The sequence below is a fragment of the Podarcis vaucheri genome, assembly GCF_965113315.1.
Source record: "Podarcis vaucheri genome assembly, chromosome: 1".
Classification (NCBI taxonomy): Eukaryota; Metazoa; Chordata; class Lepidosauria; order Squamata; family Lacertidae; genus Podarcis; species Podarcis vaucheri.
In genome coordinates, this window is record NC_138759.1 from 47,013,321 (window position 1) to 47,037,148 (window position 23,828).

The window sequence follows — 23,828 nt, forward strand, 5'->3', positions numbered from 1 at the left end:
AGCCCTAGGCTCAGTGGTTTACACCACAGTGCTACCCGCATCCTAAGGCATATTAAACCCATTCTTGGAGTTGTAAGTAATGGCTTCTGTTTGCCAGTTTTCTTTTGAATATAAGAGAGATCTATCTCACAGGAGAAACATGGGCTTCCTTCGGTATGATCATGCACAGAGTCATCATGCACCAGATACCAATTCCAGTTCAGAAATGGTGTAATTGATTCAGATGCATGAGTTTAGGATTACGTAGTAGTGTACTCCAATAGTGCTGTAAGAGATCTAATGGGATAGGAGAGCTGAAAATAATGTCAACAGATTTCACATCTGGCGGAATCAGGTATACACTTCCAAGACTTAATGCTAAATACATTCCTTCTGGTAAATGAGCCACCATAGATGCGAGAGAGTTATGAAAATTGTGTCCCGGACTCGTCTACCCATGTACTATCTGAAACCAAAGGGGCGCATTGATTGCCAGATGTGAATTCCCCCCCCAGCTCTCCTATCCCACTAATCAGCTCCTGAGGAATTTCATCACTGAGCAAGTAGATGAACACATACCTTAATTGCAGTGCTGGTAATTAACATTTCTGTAGCTCTTGTGTGTTCAAAGCATTTCATATATAAAATCTCATAAGTCTTACAACAAACCTGTAAGGTAAGTCAGTATTATTATCCTTCACATTGTAGATGGGGACAGGTGAAGCTGAGCTTACCTAGCAAGATCATGACAGCTTCAAGACTCAAACCAGGCACCACCCAAATTCATTGCATTAGCTATAACACTACACAACTCTTATGCTCCTAGCCACACACTTTCCCCTATCTTTAACCCAAATACATACAATGTGATAATAAAATTTGTGGTGTGGCCTGTTCTTACAAAATTTGATTTATTTTGTTGCATACAATAAATGATATGTATACTCTGGTTTGGGCAGGATTATGAAGAACTGAAGGAATCAGAATAAAAAAATTCCTTCCAGTAGCACCTAAAAGACCAACTAAGTTAGTTCTTGGTATGAGCTTTTGTGTGCGTGCACACTTCTTCAGATACAAAATTTGATACAATTTTTTTATTTTGACTATGGCAGACCAACACGGCTACCTATCTGTAACTGAAGGAATCAGGTTACTGTACCTAGAAGGACAGTTGATCACATTAATCAAGAAGCCCAGTTAGAACTTTTTTTAAAAAACAGCTTTAACAGCTGTAGTATCAGAAGCATTTATCTTTGTCCTCTCACATCTAGTAGTAACCGAGGTATACAGTGGTGCCTCGCAAGACGAAATTAATTCGTTCCGCGAGTTTTGTCGTCTTGCGATTTTTTTCGTCTTGCGAAGCACGGTGTCGGAAAAGTTTTGGAAAAGCTTCAAAAATCACCAAAGTCTTCAAAAACCTCAAAAAAGGCTACCACACTGCGTGCTATGAGTTGCTCCTCGAAGTCAAGTCGCAACTGTATTAACGGTTTTAAGAAAAAGGAAACAAACTTGCAAGACATTTCCGTCTTGCGAAGCAAGCCCATAGGGAAAATCGTCTTGCGAAGCAACTCAAAAAACCAAAAACCCTTTCGTCTAGCGAGTTTTCCGTCTTGCGAGGCATTCATCTTGCGAGGTACCACTGTACTATAACAGTGTGGCACAATTATTGCTAAATAGTAGTATTCAGACACTTGAGATTCAAGGGCAGCACAGATAATATTCTTCCTTTTACAAAATTCCTGTCTTAAGGCAATGTGTACAGAAATACACATGGAACATCAGATAAGGGGACCTGGAATCAAAACTTGGACTTGCCTTCTGTTAGTGTCACAACAGTGAGATAAGAATGTCAGCTATTAAATGAGAATACGAAACTAGAAATCTGTTTCTGGTTATGCAACGGGATAACCTATCCAAGGAGATTATCATGCCAAACTTTTGCAAATAAAAGATGCTTTTTCTTCATAGTTGACACTCAGGAAACAGTATGATGACTTATTTACTCAGAAACAAGCACTATTTGTTTCCCGATGTTGCCCCCGCTCATCATAGACTGGAAAGCAGCTACAAAAAAATGAAAATAATTAGTAAAAGAGCATTGTTCCTTTTTTTTTTTAAGAATCATTTCTTACTGGACTTAAATGTACTTGGTTTCTTTGCTACCAAAACAATCATAATGCAAAGATCAGTTTTGTGCCTGTAAAATGATTTTTCTTCTGACAATTTTTGTAAGGTTAAGCATTAATGCATTGTTAAAAAGGAACAATGGCTACCTGAGATTTTTTTAATGCCCAACTATTTAACACAGTTATTGGATTTTATTCCTGTATAGATTTATAGTCAAATGCTTCTAAACTGAAGTAAATTCAGTTTAAATCAAACTCCTAAACTGTGTAAGGGATAAAGTTAGCATCCCATAGCTTTAGTGTTCATAGGAAGCCATATTTATAATGCCTACACGCAGGGCTGTTTTTTTTTTAAGGGAGCACTCACAGGAACTCAGTTCTGCCACATTCTAAGAGAGTGAGGGAGATGTTCATGGTGAGTTCTAGCACTTTAATTTCTAGAAAAACAGCACTGCTGACAGGGGCCCTCATGCAGCCAACTCCAATCATCACTTGCCAGTTTACCCAATGGCCAGGAATGATGGGATATGTAGTCCAACATCCTCCGTAGGGTTGGGGGTGGGGAAAGGTTGAAGAACATACTTTACAACACCTGTTACCAGATCTTTTCAACTGGAGCTGGAAAGCCCAGGGCTGTCTACCTGCTCTACCACTAGACTATAGTTCATCCCTGCCCTGTACTTAAGGACAGGTAACTGTGAAGAACAAATAATACCTTACCTCCAATGTTTTCTAAGCCTTTTACTACAGTCTCTTTAGCCTGTAAAAGTAGAAAATAAGAAAGTATAAGGTGTTTGTTTTCTACTCTGGTTTTGTTTCCTAAAAGCAAACAGTTTTCAGCTCACTGGGGAATAATATATATATATCAAAAGAAGTTAGTTTTACCTCATCTAATTCACTAGAGTCAAAGCTGAGGAACCTTTTTTGCTCTGGGGGTCTGATCTTCTGCCAGCCCCAACCCAGCCAGCCAATCCGCTTGCCAGTTACATGATTGACAGGTGGGTTGCCCCACCAACCTTTCAAAACCCCATTTGCATGGTTACCAAGCTTTGAATCCCAATGCTTTGCAAGCCACTCCATATTGGTCCTTTTGAGCTCTCATTTTGGAAGCTGAAAGCAGTCTAGATGATTAATTTTTTTGTTTTTCTAAAAAAGCTTCTATGCTCATTGGATGAAATAGGATATTCGAGGCACTATACAATGACCAGGACAAATGAGAAAAGCTGGTTTTCATGATTAAAAGCCAGAGCTGCAACCCATATGCAATTACCTTCAGATTTGTGTCATACCTTCAGTTTTCCCTCTTTGATCCATTGGCAGAGCTGCATAGTACTAGCTGCAAATTTCTCCACATAGTTCAGAACTAGAAATCTTTCCCTATGAAACAGGAGAATGGGTGTTTCATTCATTAGGTAGTGATGTTAGTTGAAAACATTTTAGATTTAATTCTGCGTGCAAGAGGGGATTACTACAGCAGTTACCAATTTAAAGCAGTAATTAGATTTTCTAGCACAACATATTCATCTTTTGCAGAAACAACAGTATAGATGAACCCTAAATTGCCATGGAACAACAAATCCACTTTAAAACAGCAATTGTTTGCAATTAGGAAAGTGACAGGGAAACCCTGGGCAAGCCTGTTTCAAAGAAAGTATCACTGAGTTCAGTGGGGCTTATTCCCAAGTAAGTGTGTATCCTCAGCTTACCAAACATCTGACAATATTAAGCGATATTACAAAAGAAAACATTTCCCTACTTCACATATATTTATCCAACGAGCAGTTTATTAGCTGCACATTTGTCCATGCGCTTCAAGCACTAGGTGCATTTCCCTCAAGAGTGAATGGAAGCTTTTCTTCCCAGCTTGTTTTCTGTCAAGTGGCTTCCTCACTGATGGTAAGCAACATGGATATTGGTTTCAGTAAATATCTGATTGATCTCTATTTTCAAATAAACGTTTAGGGGACAACTTTCCATAAAGGTGCTGCAATGCAAAGATCTAGTAAGTCTGCCCTTAGGACAAAAAAAATATTAACATGGCCTTTTAAACTGTGGGGTTGTTGCTCTTGTTTGTTACTGGGTTGTGTATTTTTGTGTGTTTTTTTTAAAAAAATGATATTTATTAAGCATTTTAAAATTACAGAAAAAACAGAGAGACAAAGAAGAAAAAAAACAAGGGAAAAGCAAACAGCAATCAAACAATACAAATCGATAAAAATCAAAAACAAAAAACAAAAACAAAACACATAACACATCAAAATCAAAAAACAAAAGTAAACCACAAAAATTTAAAGGGGTTGTGTATTTTTGTGTTTTGATATTGTAAACTTCCTTGTGATCCTCAGATACAGGGAGGTCTAGAAATTTAATAAATAATAATGATAATTAATAATAATGTGTTCGGCCCAGGAGGTGGCTAGGCCAACAAAGGAGAAATACCTTGTGATATTTCGCACTTTCCTTATTTCTTCTATTGCAGGAGGCAGAGGAGGGGGGTAAGGTACATCCTTGTTGTACTGGGAGATCTGGCCACATAAAATGATATGGCTATTTGGATTCATCTGTTGGAGACAAAATGAGAGAGAGTACTTTACTGCCTTGCCATAAAGACTAAGCTGTAAACATACATAAAGTACATTCTGTTTCCATTGCTCTGTTCCTCGAGAAGGGATCTAGGGCTGCATTGCCGAGTGCTTGATTTCCTTCAAGGAATAAGATCTGCCCCAGATTCTGCGAGCAGCGGTTGGTGGAAACAGAAAAGGGTGAAGTCTCAGCTACTGTGATAAAAGGACAAGGAAGTGGAAGTATCATGGAGCTCTAAAAGTGCCTCCTACAGACTGTCACTATTTCGTGGGAGGAATTCAAACACATATCAGAAGTCCAAATTTGCACAATTAAAGTTGATTAAAATTGGGTAATCCATACTGTGTTTAATGTGGATAGTAAGATTCCTGGACCTCCATTAATTCTCCCTTTTCCATACAATGTTTTCCTCCAAATCATCACCTTCCTTCACTTTCTCCTTCCTCAATCTGGATTTTCTTATACCAGATATATGCTGAAAAGGAGAGGGTATGAGAAGATCCACATTGAAGGAGCGGAATGTATGGGAAGGTCGTGATTTAGAAGAGAACATCATATGGGCGAAGGAGAATTAATGGAGGTACAGGGGCCTACTATTTACATTAAACAACAGTATACAGTGGTACCTCGGGTTACATACGCTTCAGGTTACAGACGCTTTAGGTTACAGACTCCGTTAACCCAGAAATAGTACCTCGGGTTAAGAACTTTGCTTCAGGATGAGAACAGAAATCGTGCTCCAACGGCGCGGCAGCACCGGGAGGCCCCATTAGCTAAAGTGGTGCTTCAGGTTAAGAACAGTTTCAGGTTAAGAATGGACCTCCAGAATGAATTAAGTTCGTAACCCGAGGCACCACTGTAGGTGAACCCTAAATTGCAGTGGCACAACAAATCCACTTTAAAACAGCAACTGTTTGCAATTAGGAAAGTGACAGGGAAATGCACTGAAAAGTAAAAGATGAGCAAACAATTAATGGGAAGACATGACTGTAAACATTATGCATGCAACGAGGATGAATGCTCATTGTCATATAACTGTCCCATTAACAAATAAGAAATAATGCTCAATAAAGACATGCCCTTCAGACTGGCGGGCCTTTTTGTGGGTGTATGTTGACACAATAGCAGTGCATTGATGGTAGTTTATACTGGTCCGTCCACACACCATTCTACTTAAATAGTTGTTCTGCAGTGCTTCCCAAGTGTTACTGAATTGTTGCTATCTGGAGGGGCAACTTTGCACAACAAAGGTGGGGCAGCCTGCACTCCCCCCACCAGCAAACCAGAACTGTCTGGTGGAGAAATGTGTTTGCCACTACCAATATTCTCATAGGGGAACCCCAACTGGCTTCTGAGAGACCCCAGTATGCAGTCTGAAAAAACTTGCTAAAAGGCAACTGTTAAAATGTTTAAATGTTGTTAATTGGTTTACCCATGCCAATTAAGAGAACAGCCCAAAGAAACAGTGTGTATTTACTATGCACTATGAATCAGAGCTGAAGAACATTCAGTTCATCTGGCCTACATGCTGCTACAACAACCAGAAATATAGTCTTTTCATGTACTCTTTTATATGAAAAACAAGAGTAAATATATGTCAACATACCCTCCATCTCAGTCAATGGTGCATTACAGGGGAACAAATTTAACTTGTCACCATGCCAAGCAACATGAACAATAGCAGTGAAATGGAGAAAGCTTTCTCCCATCCAGCTGAAATGTGCCACAAGAACACTTTACAGCCAGGAGCAGGGAACTGGATCAGGATGGCAGGCCAGATTATCATCTCTCTCACCTCCCACAGACCACGTTTGGCAGGTGAGAAGGTTGTCTCAAATGATAACAACCTGTCTAGAAGTCCATAGCAAGGGTGGTCGAGTCAGGCTCGAAGGTAAAGAGTTCTTACGACACTCTTTTTGCTCCATGTCTTACCTTGGATGGCAGTGGCACCTGGGGTCTAGAGCCTGGTTGAGCGTTTAAAAAGGTACATATGAAAGGAATTGCTCCTTCTGATAGCTATACTTTTGTAAAGCTTTAAGTTTGCAATCCTATATGCACCTACATGGGAGTCAATCACATTGAACTTAATGGGGATCACTTCTGAGGAGACATACAAAGGATTGCACTGTGGATGTCAGTACTGGCATTCTGAATTGAGCAGGGAGCTAGTTTAACTCTTAAAGATGGAATGTGCTCTAGATCTATGGCTGCTTCATTCAGGTGTGCACAGCTGAACAGAAGGGCAGCACACAGCCTCCAATTAATTAAACAAAAAATAAATTTAAAACGGAAGATTCAGAAAGGCTCTTGGCCACTTTTACAGTGCAATCCTTTTACTTACACCTAAGTCACACTGCCCTGAATGGAACTCACAAGTAAGTGTGCATAGGAGTGCAGCGTCCATTAAAAAAAAAAAGTCTAGTGGAAACTGCACAGTGGGGTGAGGCGAACTGTGTAATCTCCAGAGACCAAAGTACAAGCCAGCGCAATAACTGGAAAGATCTCCTTCCCTGCCCCAGAACCACTAAACTCCCAGCGCAACTGTTCTTTTTAAAACTCTTTATTAGTTGTGGCCCTGTTGCTGTCTTTGGACATTTGCCTGAACAGGCAAGGCTTAAAAGTTTGTAGAGGGAAAGGGAGGCACACAGAAGTTCCACCTTCAATGTCTGCACAGGTGGGAGCTCCTCTCAGGCCTTTGCATGCTGAGTGTGAAGGTCTAAAGGGACTTCTAGTTGCACTCAACCAAAGATCCTTAGAAGCTGTTGTGTGATTGGGAATCCAGATGGAGCAGGGCTCCCAGTCACTTGGGAGACTTCTAGGCACATTCAGCCAGGCCTGTGCGGAGCTTGTCTGAGGCCCAGGGGAGGAATCTTGTTGGAATAAAGGTATAAACACAAACAAAAAAGCAGCCATCCCCAGTGGGGCCCCCCAACCAACTTAACCCTCCAACGCCTGGGGAAGTGTACTCAGCTGCTTGCTCCCACCTGCATTCAGCTAAACAGATGCAAAAACCTCCTTTAAGCCATTTAAGTCAGCATGCAAAAGTCTGAGATGAGCACATGTGGGGGTGGGGGAGATCATGGGCAGAGGCTTGTATATGCACTACCTGCCCCTGTCTATGTACTTTTAACCTCTTTAAATGCCTAATGCATAAGAAGCCTCGCAAAGGTCCTAGCGGCATACCTGGGCAAGGTTATCGTGATAATCTTGTCTTTCATCAGTCAGACAGATTTACAGTAAAATTCTACCAGTTTGCATGAAGTCCGGAGTAATTAATGGGAAGGCACAAAATGGGTAACACGCACACTCACTTGACTGATCACTGTATCACTGATGTCTCCACCAACATTGTCAAAGTACACATCCACTCCCGCCGGGCAGAGCTCGTGCAGCCGTTGTGCCACATCCTCTTTCTTATAGTTGATAGCCGCATCAAACCCCATTTCTGACACCAGAATGGAGCATTTTTCGTCGGTGCCACAGATACCAACCACTCTGGAACAGCCCTCCAGGGAACCTATCTTTGGAAGCATCAAAACCACAATCACCGCAGTTCATCAACTTCTAGCACTATGCAACAATTTGTCATGCATCATGATGATTATTTCAAAAAGAAATCTGTAACAAAATAACCAGGGTACAGTGGAATCACAAGAGTGAGGGTCTGAAGTCAGTGCATAAGAGATTATCCACAAAAGTGGTTCCAATTCACTCCACTTGGGATTGCAGATAATTTGTTTTGGTGCTTTGGGATGAATGAGTGGATCGATGATCGATGAATGATGTCACTTTCTGCTACTCCTTTTACCATGTCCACTACTTCCTCAATGGTTTCATATCTCTTCTGGCACTGCTTGAAACTATTTCCTATGCACGGAGGATTTCCTCCACCTGTTGATCCCTCAGGTAGCCACAAAATCAGAAAAACTGCAGAAGCAAATGGACATTTGCCTGACTTTGTGCTTTTATGTGCTTCTTGGGTGAGGAAAGTTTTTTTAAAACAACAACAACATGTGCATGTGTCTGTGGGCATGCCCTCTTGGAACTTAATCAGCATAATAGAATCAACAAATCAGAAGAGGGGAGAAGCACAAGAGAAAGGGCCATGTGGTATGAATAGAAAAGACCAAAGTTGCTGTAGACTACTTCAATCTAATTCAAATGTGGAACAGGGGAGTGGATTAACAGCTAACTAATTATGAAATGTGGACAGGCCTGCATCTCGTGCAGCAGACTCACAGCCACAGTGATTTGCTTGAAAAAAAGCTGCTACAGTCACAAAAATCACACCACCAAATGTGTCCACTTGGAGGTGCTGGTTCACACAGCCAGCAGGTCTATGAAATGCCAACTATATCATGAGTCTGTGACCTTACACACATCCCTGGCCATCTCTCCTGGGCCACTGTTTCTCAACCTTGGCCCCCTCTATGCAAAACTGATTTAATCAAAGGCCCTCAATTTCACCTGCTATCCCCACCAAGGTGAAAGCTCAGCCAGCTTCTGGTGAGTGATTGTAAGTGGTTTTCAGAGGGGTGTTGAGGAGATGAAGGAGATTTGGATATGTTGGTCGGTCCAAATCTTATGCTTGTTTGTTGTTGTTGTTGTTCCTGTGACATTGGAGTCACTACAGCACTATTCCATCCTTCACCACTGGGGTAACGTGAGAAAGTCTGGAACCACAAGGAGGAGCCCTGCTGTAGCTCTTCCACACATGAGTACCAACTCCATTTCCCAAGGGTGGACACTGGCATGGGAAGGAGCCTCAGCATCCCCACTACATGGTCCATGGTTTCTCATCTGGTGGCTCCCACATCACTGGGATAACATGAACACAATTACATCTGCAGCTAATACCGTTTACCTCAAAATATGCAAAAAATCTCCTCTTAAGATGAAAATACTAGTCTTAAACCAGCTTACCTGCCCAGCCAATGAACCACAGGCGCCAGCAGCCCCACTGACCACCATAGTTTGATTGGCACCTGGAGACACATGTCCTTTCTCCCTTATTCCTAGCAGAGATGTCAGCCCAGTCAAGCCAGCTGCACCCAGAAAATGGGAAAGATGACCGTCTACAAGCTGCGGATCAATCTGAACAGAGACAAGTTGTTTAAAAGGCACAGGCCCCAGTGTTATAGCACCCCCACCCCCTGAATTAAATGGAACAATCGGCTGCCTTTCCTCTATGCAAGAACTCTACCTTCTCAAGCTGCTTCCCATCTAGAATGGCCTTCGTCTGCCAGGGCCAGTTGAAGGAAGTTACAAAGTCTCCTGCAGCGAAACGGGCATCTTTGCTTTCCTCCACCAAGCCAATTCCCCCACCATCAGTGACTTCAGACAACTTCCAGGCCTGGAGGTACTCAGAACCAGAGTTTTCATTCATACGACATCGCTGAAAGACAAAATGTTTGCCATGAGATAATCCTTTAAAATACAACCATGTATAGTTATTCTGAACCTCTCTTAACATTACCAACAACTAAAACCCTGTCTTATATTTGGAGCTTTTTGCTTCTATCTTTATCCATTCCTCCTCACAACAGGGTCTTTTAATTTTTTCCTGTATTAACAGCATGGCAATGCACAGTAACACTGAAGGAAATCCTATTCAGTTCCGCTTGACTAAAGGGCTATGCTATTATTATTTTCATCAGCGTTCAAAACTCCCATTGTTCTAGGCGCGTTTTGCGACAGGGAATTTCATTAGCACGAGCAGTTTCTGAGCTCTGGGTGCAATACTGTGCCTAAAATTTCAGATTAAAACTGTACAGTGGAAGGAAAGGAGGACCTTTTTCTGCCTACCCACTTCCAGCCACTCTCTGAAGACTGGAGAAGAGACCCTCTGAAGAATATTAGGGTGAGCGGGCAGGGGAAGCATGGCTTTGTTTTTTGCAGTCTTCAGATGAGGATCAGACCATGTGAAAAATGAACATAAGATTTTAGCTGCAGTTCATTCACTTTCAGCTTTGTATTCTGGTTATAAAAAAGTGAGCCTAGACATTCCCTTGTTGCACCCATAACCTAGGTTTAAAGTGTCATTTAGCTCCTAGCTTTCATATCTCAATTTTTAATACTGATTATCATCTATTTATTTATTTGCTGCCTTCTTCCCTGACAGGGACTTCCGGAAAAAGTAAGAACAGCTAAAACCAAGAGGAAAAAAACCAATCGTTGGGTAGGAAAATAATTGGCACTATTGTACCCTGAGTATCTGTCTACAACATCTGCCTATCTAGCAACCTTGTGCTCAGACTCTCACTTGTAACAGAATAAGCGAAGGTCCATAGTTCTATGGTACAGCATCTGTCAACTTGGCATGGAGAAAGTCTCAAGAATCTCCAGGTAGGACTGGGAACATCCCCAGTCTGAAACCTTGGAGAGCTCCTGCCAGCCAGTGCACACAGCGCTGAGCCAGACAGAACAATGGCCTGGTTCCGTATAAGGCAGATTCCTATCCTTCTAGACAGGAATGTCGGTAGTTCTAGAGCAGACAATCCTTACCATTTATTAATGACCTTCCTTTACCAGCTTTTGTCGGTAAACAAATTAGAACCTGTGAGCTTGTGAAATATTCCCTGTTCCCTTACTCAGAATATTACAGAATAAGGTTACTGAGAGCCAAACTAGATACGCCATTGGTCACATCTTTAGTTCTTGTATAGACCATTTTAAAATGAAAATAAATAGACAGCACAGGGTGAGGACAGTTGAGGGGCAGGAACTTTGCAATCACCACATCCTGATTCAAGGCGAGGAACAGAGAGGCTACACTGGCACTAATAGGAGCTTTTCCCCCCATTGAAAACAGCAGGCTCAGAAGCCCTTATGCCACAATACTTCCCCTGCTTTTTGTTGCAATAAGCCAGGGGTATAGAACCTGTGGCTCTTAAGATGTTGCTTGGACTTCCAGCTCCCATCAGCCCCAGCCAACATGGGCAACAACCCTGGGTTGACAGGAGCTGGAGTCCAACAACATCTGAAGGGGAGCATGTTCCCCAGCCCCGCAATAGCCTAAACACAGCTACTTCTCTGAACCCATTCCTCCCCACTCAACCTTGTTCTAGGCCCTGTTCTGAGGTAAACCGGTAATTCTATATTTGTGATGTAGAGCAGTGAAGGAATCTTAAGAGAACTGGAAGCACTCAAGCAGGCTTCAAAGAAAAGCTATCTAGCTATGAACAACACTTGGGCGATCGCATGGTTGGCTCATACATGTAACACTATGGGATGTCCACATTCTCATGACAGAAGCAGAGCAAGATCCTGATATTCTTCTCTCTCTCTCTCTCTCTCTCTCTCACACACACACACACACACACAGCAGTTATGTTAGGGTCTGGATATATGGTGTCCGAACGTATGGCAACTCATGTCAGAAGTGTAGATTTTGGTGAATTTCCTTAAGAATAGCTCAAAAAAAAATTTTTTTTTAGATTTTACAAAAAAAAAAAAATCTCAACAACTTTGCCAAGCTTTTGTGTCCAGATTTTCACTTTTAGAGATATGGGAACCCTAAGTTATGTTACTTTCAGTCCTGACTACTGTTTTAAACACTCAGGCAATTGATATGGGCCACACCAAAGGAAAAAAGACAAGTACGTGTATACTCAGTTCATAGCTATCTACGCAGACCAAAAGACCCCCAAATCGAAACTGTACATAAGCCAATATTAGAATAATTTTGATCACATTAAATGCTACAACTGGCAAACTGAGCTTCTGTGAGCTCCAAATTTTATTGCATGCTTATCACATAACCACCTGCCACACATACTTACCATATAAGGGTCAACAGACAGATAAAGCGTACGAACTTTGACTTGACCCTCAGCAATTTTATCCGGTAGGGTAGCTTCCTCCATACGAAAGTTTCCTGCAACTGGCTCTCCATTGACACCTAGAATGGGTTAGGTTACAAGTTGAATGGCAAAATTTCTCTCTTGGCCAGATGCTCACCCTCCTCAAGCGTTCCAGCAACTGGGCAAGTGCCAGGGGAAAGCAGGGTTATATTTCTAACTTCAGACAGCAAGCAGGCACCTTTCCATGCATGGGGCGGGATGGGAATGAGGGGCAAGCCCAGAAAGCTTGTTCCCCGTCCCTCACATATTGGTTTAGGCAGTTGTCAGAACAGCTGCGGAGGGCTGCTGGAGCAGCTAAATCAGGGTTTTAAATCTACACCTGAGCTCAGATGACTCAAAACAAACCAATAACTGAACTCCAGTAAACTTTATTGCCTCATCCTGTGAACTCCTCCCCCAGGCATCTCCCTATCAGTTCCTCCCTGCCTCCTTATGTTTCAACTCTGTGACTTCCCTTCCTCTTAGTATATTTCTCCATCTTGCCGCTATTCCTGCCTGCCCTGCTTGCTTCCTCCAGGCAGTCCTCTATTATTTCTAAAACTTCTGAATTGAGTGTGATACATATGCCAGGAACAGATTTGAGGGGGCCTTGAGCCCTCTGAGGTCCTCTCCAAGTACCCCTCTCCTGGCAGCACAAGAGCGCTAACTGGGTGGGCAGTGAGAGCGCAGGGGTCAGCAAACTTACCGCGCCTCGGGCCAGTGCCTCCAGCGCCGATCACGTGGCAGGCCAGAGGGCGGGGGAGCGCATGGCCATACACATGCGCACACGTTATTTCCAGCGCACTTCCGGGTCAGATGAGCACCAGAAATAGCATGTGTGCATGTGCACGGGCCTCCTCTGACCTGCATGTGCACCGGAAATAACGCATGCGCATGAGCAAATAACGCGCATGCGCAAATAATGCTTGTGCATGTGCACAAACTATTTCCGGTGCTCCTCCGACCCAGAAGTGGCCAGCCACGCAGCGCAGGTAAGAGCGGGTGGCGGTGGTTGCTTTGGGCAGGATAAACGAGTCGCTCAGGCCTTATCCGACCTGCAGGCCTTAGTTTGGGGACCCCTGGATTAGAGGAGCAGGAGGTGCCCCAAAAGGGCACCACAGCTGCCAAGTACTCCTCTTAGCATTACCCACAATCCACTGAGCAGAAGCACTGCACCAGCCAAGATAGCTGCAATCACCGCTATCTTCATTCCCCCCCCCCCAAAAAAAAATTGCTCTGGGCCTTGAGGCACTGGGAGAAGAAACATGGTAACTGTAGCCGCCTGTGCTTTCCTCTCAGCATTGAGGCCTACTTAAAAAAACAAACAAACAACAATGAAGATCTGTCTGAGCCAACATCAGCTGTAGTCGGCCCTCCTGGGCCCCCAGCACCCGCCTGCCATTGCTGTCTGCTGACTCCAGGCCTGACAAAGCATATTTAGCTCAATGATATTCTAACTATGCTTACATGAGTTTCAGCAGGTACCGTCTGCTTCAGCTTTCAAATCGCCTGCTGCCAACTTTTCTATTCCGTCAGACTTGTGCAGGCAATTAAGAATGTCTATTTCCTCAATAGTTAGTCGATTCCTGATTTTCATGCATGGTTTTTAATCATATATGGTTTTATGTGTAATTGTTGTAAAGCCCTCTGATTTTTTATTTTCTTTAAATGAACAGTGTTATAGATTTTTTTAAAATAAATAAATAAATGAAAACAAGCTCCGGAAAAAACTCTGGGACTTACCGTATTTTTCGCCCTATAAGACGCACTTTTTCCCCTCCAAAAATGAAGGGGAAATGTGTGTGCGTCTTATGGGGCGAATGCAGGCTTTCGCTGAAGCCTGGAGAGCGAGGGGGTCAGTACGCCTGCTTGCCGGCACCCAGAAGCTTGGGGCGCGCTGAGCTCCGCACGCCCCAAGCTTCTGGTGTAGCGCAGCGATCCGCTAGCCCTGGGAGAGCCCCGCGGCTCTCCCAGGGCTAGTGGCCTGCTTGCCGGCACCCAGAAGCTTGGGGCGCGCTGAGCTACGCACGCCCCAAGCTTCTGGTGTAGCACAGCGATCCGCTAGCCCTGGGAGAGCCCCGCGGCTCTCCCAGGGCTAGCGGCCTGCTTGCTGGCACCCAGAAGCTTGGGGCGCGCTGAGCTCCGCACGCCCCAAGCTTCTGGTGTAGCACAGCGATCCGCTAGCCCTGGGAGAGCTGGGCGGCTCTCCCAGGGCTAGCGGACTGCTTGCCGGCACCCAGAAGCTTGGGGCGCGCTGAGCTCCGTACGCCCCAAGCTTCAGGATTAGCGCAGCTGTCCGCTAGCCCTGGGAGAGGCGCCCGGCTCTCCCACGGCTAGCGGAGACCTTGCCGGCACCCAGAAGCTTGGGGCGTGCTGAGCTCCGCACGCCCCAAGCTTCTGGTGTAGCACAGCGATCCGCTAGCCCTGGGAGAGCTGGGCGGCTCTCCCAGGGCTAGCGGACTGCTTGCCGGCACCCAGAAGCTTGGGGCGCGCTGAGCTCCGTACGCCCCAAGCTTCAGGATTAGCGCAGCTGTCCGCTAGCCCTGGGAGAGGCGCCCGGCTCTCCCACGGCTAGCGGAGACCTTGCCGGCACCCAGAAGCTTGGGGCGTGCTGAGCTCTGCACGCCCCAAGCTTCGGGATTAGCACAGCGCACCTGGGGGGGAAATAAAAAATTTTTTCCTTTATTTCCCCCCCAAAAAACTAGGTGCGTCTTATGGGGCGGTGCGTCTTATGGGGTGAAAAATACGGTATCTGAATTAGATACAGGATTTCGGGAGCTTGGGGACTACTTAAAGGTATCTTTCCAACATGCCAGCGACATAAGTGGAAAAAACTTGGGAAAAGATAATGAAAACTTAAGAGCAAGGATGTCCAGCTGCTTAATAAACTTGAGAGGAAAGAGAAATGAACAACTGGCTAGAAGGATATATGCAGCCATCTTAGCCATTCATCAATTACTTCTTTGTAGGGCTAGGCCAATTTGCCAATTTCAGATTCTCTATCATTTTTCAAATCTTAACTTTTAATTTTTCATTTTTATTTCATTTTATTTATTTATCAGATTTATAAACACATTTTATCTTCCAAGGATCAAGGTGGTGTACAATCATTCTCTTCCGCCTCATTTTGCAATATTCAGTTCTCAACATTTTGAAATCAGTTTATGATTTTTGTTTTGAAAGTCCTCATGAAAATTCATTAGCATTTTAGTGATAATTTATACTAATTTACACATTTTTATATGCAGGTTTAGCCTATTATACATATTTTTACAAATCAAGTTTTCCTACCATGCATTTTGCATGTTATTTTGATGGATATGTGCATTTTTATGCATGCTTTACCCTAGTATGTGCACTTTTGTACGTGTTTTTGTGCATGTGAATTGTAAAATTTGGAGACCTGCATGAATTAAGCAGGTTTGCCTTTAAAGGTGGACTGAACTGGATTTCTTTCCCATACCTAGTTACTGGTACTAAATTGTTCCCTATTGTTATTGGTATGAATCACTAATGCATGTGCAGCTCTTGCTACTTACAACATATGGGCTTAAGTTCACACCACGCTTTGTAAGATGATACTATTCTTAGTAAGCCTATTGCTTACACTGTTGCATTCTTACAACAACAGCAAAGATAATTTTCAAAAACACTTCTGGTATAAAAAGAATGCCTGCTGTGAATGCCTCTCTGAAGATTTTACATAAGCCGTTAAAAGGTTTCACCACAGACTTAGCACGACTGTCAAAAGCTTTCTGCAGAAATCTGGCTGGTAGTTGCATTTTTCCTGCCTGGCTTCCACATTATGCAAGCACACCAAACTCATTATCGTTCTCCGACAAGTAGAAACATACCAGGGCGTGAGCTCAACACAACTCTTTGTATAATCATCAGTCCTCTTGCCAAAATCCTGCACAGGTAGAAGTAGGTTTCACTGCAAAGCAAAAGATATTCAACACACATAAGGTTACAAGACTTCTGTTTTAGTATAATAAACGAGAGGACTTTGGTTGTGTTCACACATAACACTAGACCGTGGTTTCTTTTAACCATGGTCTGCTCAGCAAATTATGAGTTGTCTCACAGAGAAGCAAACAAGCTATGGCTTGTTCCACCAAGGCTTGTTTTGTTTCCCAGCTGCCCTTGCCTTGTGCTTTTGTAACTTGGCAAGCATTTAGTTAAACAAGGCTGTTGAGTGCAGATAAAATACCAAACCATCATCCAATCAAGCTAAGGTTCATAATCCAAAAACAAGGCTCAGCTTCATATCATAGTTTGTAGACAGAAAATAAGCCATGGTGAGTCTGTTGGGCAGGCTTTGGATGATCAAACAAACCACACTTGGGCTAGACAAACCATGGCTTAAAGTTGTGGGCTTACCAAGCCAACGCAAGAAGTCAAAGAGAGGGATTAGATTTATCACTTTGGACATTAATTGGCTTCCCACAGACACAGAAAATGCAAACAACTAAGCGTCTATCCAAGTTTTAGGTATGAAAATCCAGCAAAGTGCTATGCTTTCTTCTCGGCCTCTATGACTTGCAAGTATGTTGATGGGAAACAATGTTAGCAGGCACAGAAGGTGAAGAACAGATTGCAAAAGCATGGTGTAAAGAACAAAGTGGGAAAGAGCTAAGCTTGCTAAAATATGCAAGAACCATGCAAACAAAAGCCATTTTAAAAATAACATTAATATAAACACTAGCACTTTGTCTTAATATGCTTCAGAAACTGTTCTGGCAACGGGCAGGAACCCAAGGCTCAGCCGTTGAAAAGCATTTGCAACCTGGCTTTTTTATGCAGCTGGATTTCAATGGGCATTAAGTCAAAGCTTCTGCCAAGGAGAATGCATTTTCCAGCATCAATACCAGAGAAGAGCCAACGTTGGTTGGTAGATCTTCAAGTCGCAATTCTAAACAGACTTAATTACAAGTAAATCCATAATAATAATAATAATAACCATTAACGTAACTAACCATAACAACATAAATACGATTGAGGAACTGCACCTACAAACTCTTACTAATGGCATGGCTTTATCATCATCAGAGATACTGCACCATTAACAGCACAATCCTTTCCTGTGAACTATGCAGATATGAAGAAGGTAAAAGTCTTCTTGCTGTTAAATTATGGATCTGGATTGGTTTAACTAGCAATCTAGTTCCAGGTAGAAGAAAGATCACACCCACCCTAATTCCTGTGACATTCATGCTATTTTATTATATTTATTAGAAGACCTGTCATTCTGGAGAAACAATGGCACTGCTGAAATCTTCAGTTTTTAAGAAACGAAAATTGGAATCTCTGTATAGCTGCACAGCATCCTTCTAAACGTTTGCAGTCCTTAGCCGCTTGAAAGAGGAGTAGAGGTGACTGTGAAGTCAAATATCACATTAGTGATACAAAGTGTCATGAAGCATTTAGACCACACAACCTTTGAAAGTAATATGTTGTTATGTAAAGATTGGGCACTCACCTTTGGATTATGCAAGCTCTATTTTTACAGATACATAATGCTAAAATTAGAACGCCATGGCATACACACTAACCATTATGTTAGGGCTGCCATATTTCAAAAAGTAAAAACCAGACCTAGGGTTGCCATATCTCCAGAAGTGAAAATCAGGACAGAGTTGTTGAGCTTTTGGGGGCATATTTGGGACATTTTTTGGCCCAATTATACCCCCGGACATTGGCCCAATTTCAGAAATGATCCAGGACGCCATTTCCAGGGGCAAATTCCAGAACATGTCCTGGAAAATCAAGATATATGGCAGCCCTACATTATGTTGAAACACCTGCCCATTTCTAATAGAAGTTTTCACAATTCTAATAAGAGTTGCACATTACGATAAGCTGGACTGAGCAACAGGTAGTATGTACATTACACTTAAGTACACTTTAGAATCAAATGCAAAGGACAAACTCTGCTGATATTAAAAGAAGAATGGTGAATTATCAAGGCAAACTGAGATTTTACTTTGTGGACAGCATTAGCAAATAATTACACTATTTATAGAACGTCTTCATATGTTTTTGAATGCATTTTTAAAGCTGACATTTTATTCCATTGAATGTTCAGTCATCACATTAAAACAGATGCACACTTATTTCAGAGCAGGAGGTGGACAAAATAATTATAATGCAACATGACCCTGGTGGTCCCTTCCAACTCTACAGTTCTATGATTCTATGATTCTATGGGAGTGGGATTCAAAAATACAGGGATGGAATTCAAGGATCACAGAGGGAAAATCCTCTCATCCTCATGCATGTCCTACAGAGTAAGACAGTGTTTGATCAGATCTTAGCTTAATGTAGAGATACAGTGGTACCTCTGGTTACATACGCTTCAGGTTACATACGCTTCTGGTTACAGACTCCGCTAACCCAGAAATATTACCTCAGGTTAAGAACTTTGCTTCAGGATGAGAACAGAAATCGCGCAGCGGCAGCAGGAGGCCCCATTAGCTAAAGTGGTGCTTCAGGTTAAGAACAGACCTCCAGAACGAATTAAGTTCTTAACCCGAGGTACCACTGTACACACTACCCACATGTCCCTGCCTTCGAGAGCCAGCAAGCAAACCAAGTCTGAGCTGGGAAACGATGGTTAGGAATTCTGGAGCAAGCCATGATATTAAACCAACTTCAAATGAGCAATTGTGACTTAATATCCGGGGTTGTTTTCAAAGCTGTTAATCATCGTTTCCCATTTCTGACCAAATGGAAAACTGTAGCTTATGGAAAACTTCCATAAACAAAAGGGATGCGCATGCCAAGAAAAACGATGTGATTTTCTGAACTTTCCCTGCGTGCCCAGAGCACAAGAGGCAGCCCTTGAAAAGAGCTTCAGCTTGTAATTTCAGGCACTTCCTTTCGCTTGCATAAGGGAAAGGTAGTTTATTTACCCGTGCCTCCAAATGCTAGTAGCATCGAATCAGAAAACATGCTGGATTATTACTTGTTGTTATGACTAATGTATACAAAGGTATACAAACTCTTGTTTTGCTCCACAGGACAGCCATTTTGTGCTGGCACCCACATCACTCGAGTACTGGCACCCCAGTTTTTTAAAGCAAAAAAACAACAAGCCTGAATGTATATATTATGAAAAGTGACAGGGTGGGGGTCCAGTTGTTTGTAATTAGTCATGCTTTGTTTTATTCAATAATAACAATTTTTTAAAGTGCAAAGGAAAAAGGGGAAGCAAGATGCACACACCATTTTAAAAAAAGCTATGGGAGAACCCTTGCATGTGGTTTACAAGCCAGAGATGGGGATCGGCCATTACTTTTTTATCCCCAAATCCTAGGTATGCATCATGATAGTTAAACCTCAGGGAGTGACTGTCTTGGATCTCAATCTACAAACTACAACAGCAGGCTTAATCTCACATTTCTTGTTTTAGGTTCTCTCCCCCACACCTCCATCCTGCCTTATGAAGAAATCTGGAGGATTCAAAGCTTGCCACAATTTTGTGATATTCTGGTTAGTCCTTGACCTTGCAGACATGTTAATGGAACTACATTCTGAATTGCTGCAGACCCAGGCATTAAAAGAAAAAAAGAAAGTAAACTGTTCCTGGCAACCCTGAGGTCACTGGGTGGAATAATATTTTCAACTGGCACTGCTTATAGATGTTTCTAACAGTAATCATCTTTAGAATGTTTAAACTGATTTAGAACACTTTTGTTTTCTCTCAGTTTTAAACTGCAGATCTGTTTGCTACAGTGAGCTCCTACAAGAGGAAAGGCAAGGTATAAATTGAATGAATAATAATACTACTGTAATTAGTAAGAGAAGCTGTAGGTGAATGCCCTTTGCTCTACAGGCTTTGCAGATAACACAGCTGGAAAATGCTATCTGGTGACATATAACCATCATATATTACTTGACTGGGTGAATATATTTTTCCGCCCAAGGGCCACCTTCCCCTCTGGTGACCCTTCCAGGGGCCACATGCCAGTGATAGCAGGGCCAGAGGCAAATGTGGGCAGCACAAAGCTTTTTGTCCTTAGTTCAGCAGGCTAATTTCTATACACCCCACACAGCCGTCTCTATCCACTCAGGAGGCAGAGATCAAGGCCACATTCTGGCCAGGGGGACAACTCAAGGAAAACATGAAGCAGGGCCAGGGAGGGGCATTCACTTTTCATCTTTGAGCCAAGTTCCTATATAATATTAGGATAAAAGATAAAGGGGCCCCTGACCATTAGGTCCAGTCGTGGCCGACTCTGGGGTTGCGGCGCTCATCTTGCTTTATTGGCCGAGGGAGCTGGTGTACAGCTTCCGGGTCATGTGGCCAGCATGACTAAGATGCTTCTGGTGAACCAGAGCAGCGCACGGAAATGCCGTTTACCTTCCCGCTGGAGCTGTACCTATTTATCTACTTGCACTTTGACGTGCTTTCGAACTGCTAGGTTGGCAGGAGCTGGGACTGAGGAACGGGAGCTCACCCCATCGCAGGGATTCAAACCGCCGACCTTCTGATTGGCAAATCCTAGGCTCTGTGGTTTAACCCACAGCGCCACCTGCGCCCCAATATTAGGATAGGTCCCACCAAAACCTATAATCTACTTTCCTGACTTATATGTGCAAGAACAACAACAACAAGAGAATCTCTGATGGATCAGTTGGTAGAGCAAGTGACTCCATCTTAGGACTGTGAGTTTGAACCCCACATTGGGCAAAAGATTCCTGCATTGCAGAGGGCTGGATGGTCGCTTCCAATTCTATGATTCTACTATTTTGCAGACAAAACAACACGTCGCCCTTTGATTTCTATATGACTCCCCTTGTCCCTGCCAATCATCACCTACGCAAGAATTGGTAACACTTTCCAAAGTGTCAACCGCACCAGAGGCAGCAGCTCACATCTAGGTTTTCATTTCATTTCTTGCTGGCTCCTGCTAACTTAATAGCTGCAAAAGGAAAGTTTAGGCAAGGGAACTGTTCAGTCACCGCACCACCGTGCAAGGGCGGGGGGGCTTCACCTGCTGAACTTCCGCCTGGTATGCAGCTCTTGTCATGCAGCTGCTAAAAAGAGACAGGAAAGCTGCTTCAGTGGTCAGGAGGTGGGCGTGGGCACAGAAAGCGAGGCAAGGGACTCAACAGTTTTGCAAGGAAACTTATTTAAAGTTTGTCCCATAGGCAGCTCTAGAAGGTGCCTTGCACCGAGTCGGAACACTGCTCCACCACGCTAGCTGAGTATTGTGTACCTCGACTAGCAGCGAATCCCGGGATTTCAGACGGGGCTCCCGCCTGCCTGGCAGTGAACCTTGGACCTTTTGCATGCAAAGCAAACATTTTATTGCTGAGCTATGGCCGTTCCCCTAAGAAGCTAGTAACTGCGACTCCCTGCAATGCAAATGCTTCTTGCTGGAGAGGAGAAAAGGAAAAGCCCTTTGCAGGGGGGCTGGGTTCCTCCTCCTCCTCCCGTTTCTCCCCCCGAGGCAGAAACCGGCCGGTCACCTTGTCGGTAATGCACGCAGGCCCGAGCCAGTCCTTTGAGCTCCGGATCGCCCAGAAATCGCGCGAAGGGCAACTAGCCCTCCGGAGGAGACCTTCCCAGCATGTGCCTAGCCTGCCTCTTAAAAGGGTAATGCAGGGAACCGCGGGCCCACTTAAAAAGGGCAAGCCTTCCCACTTAGGTATGGTTGCTCCAGCCTCCATGGATAAAGAGCAGTCGAAATTGCAGCCTTGCGTTGCTTTGGAGCAGAGGCACTTTCGTGTTTGTTGTTCTGCTTTTAAAACTGCAGTCCTAGGTAAGCTTATTTGAGATTAAGCTCCATGTAACAGGGTGGGATTTGACTCCCAAATCGGCATGCCTATAATCGGGGAAGAGGAGAGGGGCAGCCTGTTTGAATGACAAGCTTCCAGATTCTTGCAAACCCCTCCCCAACACCAAGTCCTTGAATTCCAAACACCCCAACCCCAAATCCAAAAAACCCCAAAAAAGTTTTAAAAGTTTAACTTACCAAATGGCTGCAAAAGAAGTTTTGGAAAAGCTTCAAAAATCACCAAAGTCTTCAAAAACCTCAAAAAAGGCTACCACACCGCGTTCTATGAGTTGCTCCTCAAAGTCAAGTCGGTTAAGAAAAAGGAAACAAACTTGCAAGACGTTTTCGTTTTTTATCTTCGAAGCAAGCCCAATAGGAAATTAGTCTTGCAAAGCAGCTCAAAAAATGCAAAACCCTTTCGTCTAGCGAGTTTTTCGTCTTGCGAGGCATTCGTCTTGCGGGGCACCACTGTACATAGTTGCAGGTTGGTCGTGTTTAGTATCAGGACAGCAGAAGCAAACTCCATTTTATCCCTTTAATCATGATGGTGCTGTGATTTAATTTGAAATAAAAATCAAAGCTGGTAAATAGTGGTTTGTTTTCCTCCTCTTACATATCAGGAATACGGAAGCATTTGCAAAGCATGGAATAGCAGGAGAAGTGGTATGTTAAGTGTGTGCTTCACAACTCAGCTAAAACACTTGACCATTATGTATTTGCCCCAAAGTGAAAGGATGAAGAGATCCCGATGAAAGAAGAATGGATACAGAAATGGTGTATGCAGAAATGGCAAAACTCACCAGATGAATAAGAAATCAAGACAACAAACTATTTAGAAAGGAATGGAAATGGTTTATTGAGCATTTACAAACAAATTGTAAACAGATGGAGACATTTTACACATTTTATTGTAAAAATCTGCAGTAGATAGATAGATAGATAGATGATTAAAATAATAAGGCAAGCTGAAGTATGCAGGGAAGGACAAAAACAAATGTAAGGAGGAGGAGGAAAGGAGTCAAAGTTGAAAATGTTAACATTATGGTTAAATAATTGTTGTAATGTATATAAATGAAAACTATCATAAAAAAAAAAACACTTGACCATTATAGCAGGGGTTTTGTGTGTGTGTGTGTGTGTGTGTGTGTGTGTATAAGAGTGTAAAACTATTAAGGTCACAGTCTAAAATTACCCATCTGCACCATTGCCTTCAGCAGGGTTATTTCCCTGAATTAAAAACAAAGGAGTTGGTACCACCAGCAGAGTATAAAGTTGCAGAAAGGAGTGGTGCTGACCTGTTCTCGGATTCTCAGCCTCACCTGTGTCTTTCTCAAATAGTTTTAACAGCTATGACATTATCAAATTGTATGGCACTTTAATTTTCAGTCTGCTCCATCCAAACATTTTAGAGAGGTTATTTGAGGATACAAACGCTAACTCCCAGAACAGACTATTCTGTTTCCAGAAACTGCTTTTTGTTTGTTAAACTGTTCTTGTTTATTTCAAAAATGGAAGGT

General features: G+C 43.1%; 1 protein-coding gene across 2 annotated transcripts; it reads right to left on the minus strand.

Moving 5' to 3' along the window:
• Nucleotides 1-1,947: 1,947 nt before the first annotated feature.
• On the minus strand, nucleotides 1,948-22,110 carry PTGR2 (prostaglandin reductase 2). 2 transcript variants are annotated; one of them, XM_082222545.1, is made up of 10 exons: nucleotides 22,004-22,110; nucleotides 16,384-16,463; nucleotides 12,470-12,588; nucleotides 9,892-10,083; nucleotides 9,612-9,782; nucleotides 8,000-8,209; nucleotides 4,545-4,666; nucleotides 3,395-3,482; nucleotides 2,826-2,865; nucleotides 1,948-2,043 (listed from the first exon to the last, which is right to left on the minus strand). In XM_082222545.1, exons 2-10 carry the CDS (start codon nucleotides 16,418-16,420, stop codon nucleotides 1,979-1,981), a joined length of 1,044 nt encoding a protein of 347 aa, XP_082078671.1. In that variant the 5' UTR covers nucleotides 16,421-16,463; nucleotides 22,004-22,110; the 3' UTR covers nucleotides 1,948-1,978. The 2 variants fall into 2 exon arrangements, with proteins under 2 accessions (XP_082078671.1, XP_082078672.1); XM_082222546.1 differs by lacking the exon at nucleotides 9,612-9,782.
• Nucleotides 22,111-23,828: the final 1,718 nt, after the last annotated feature.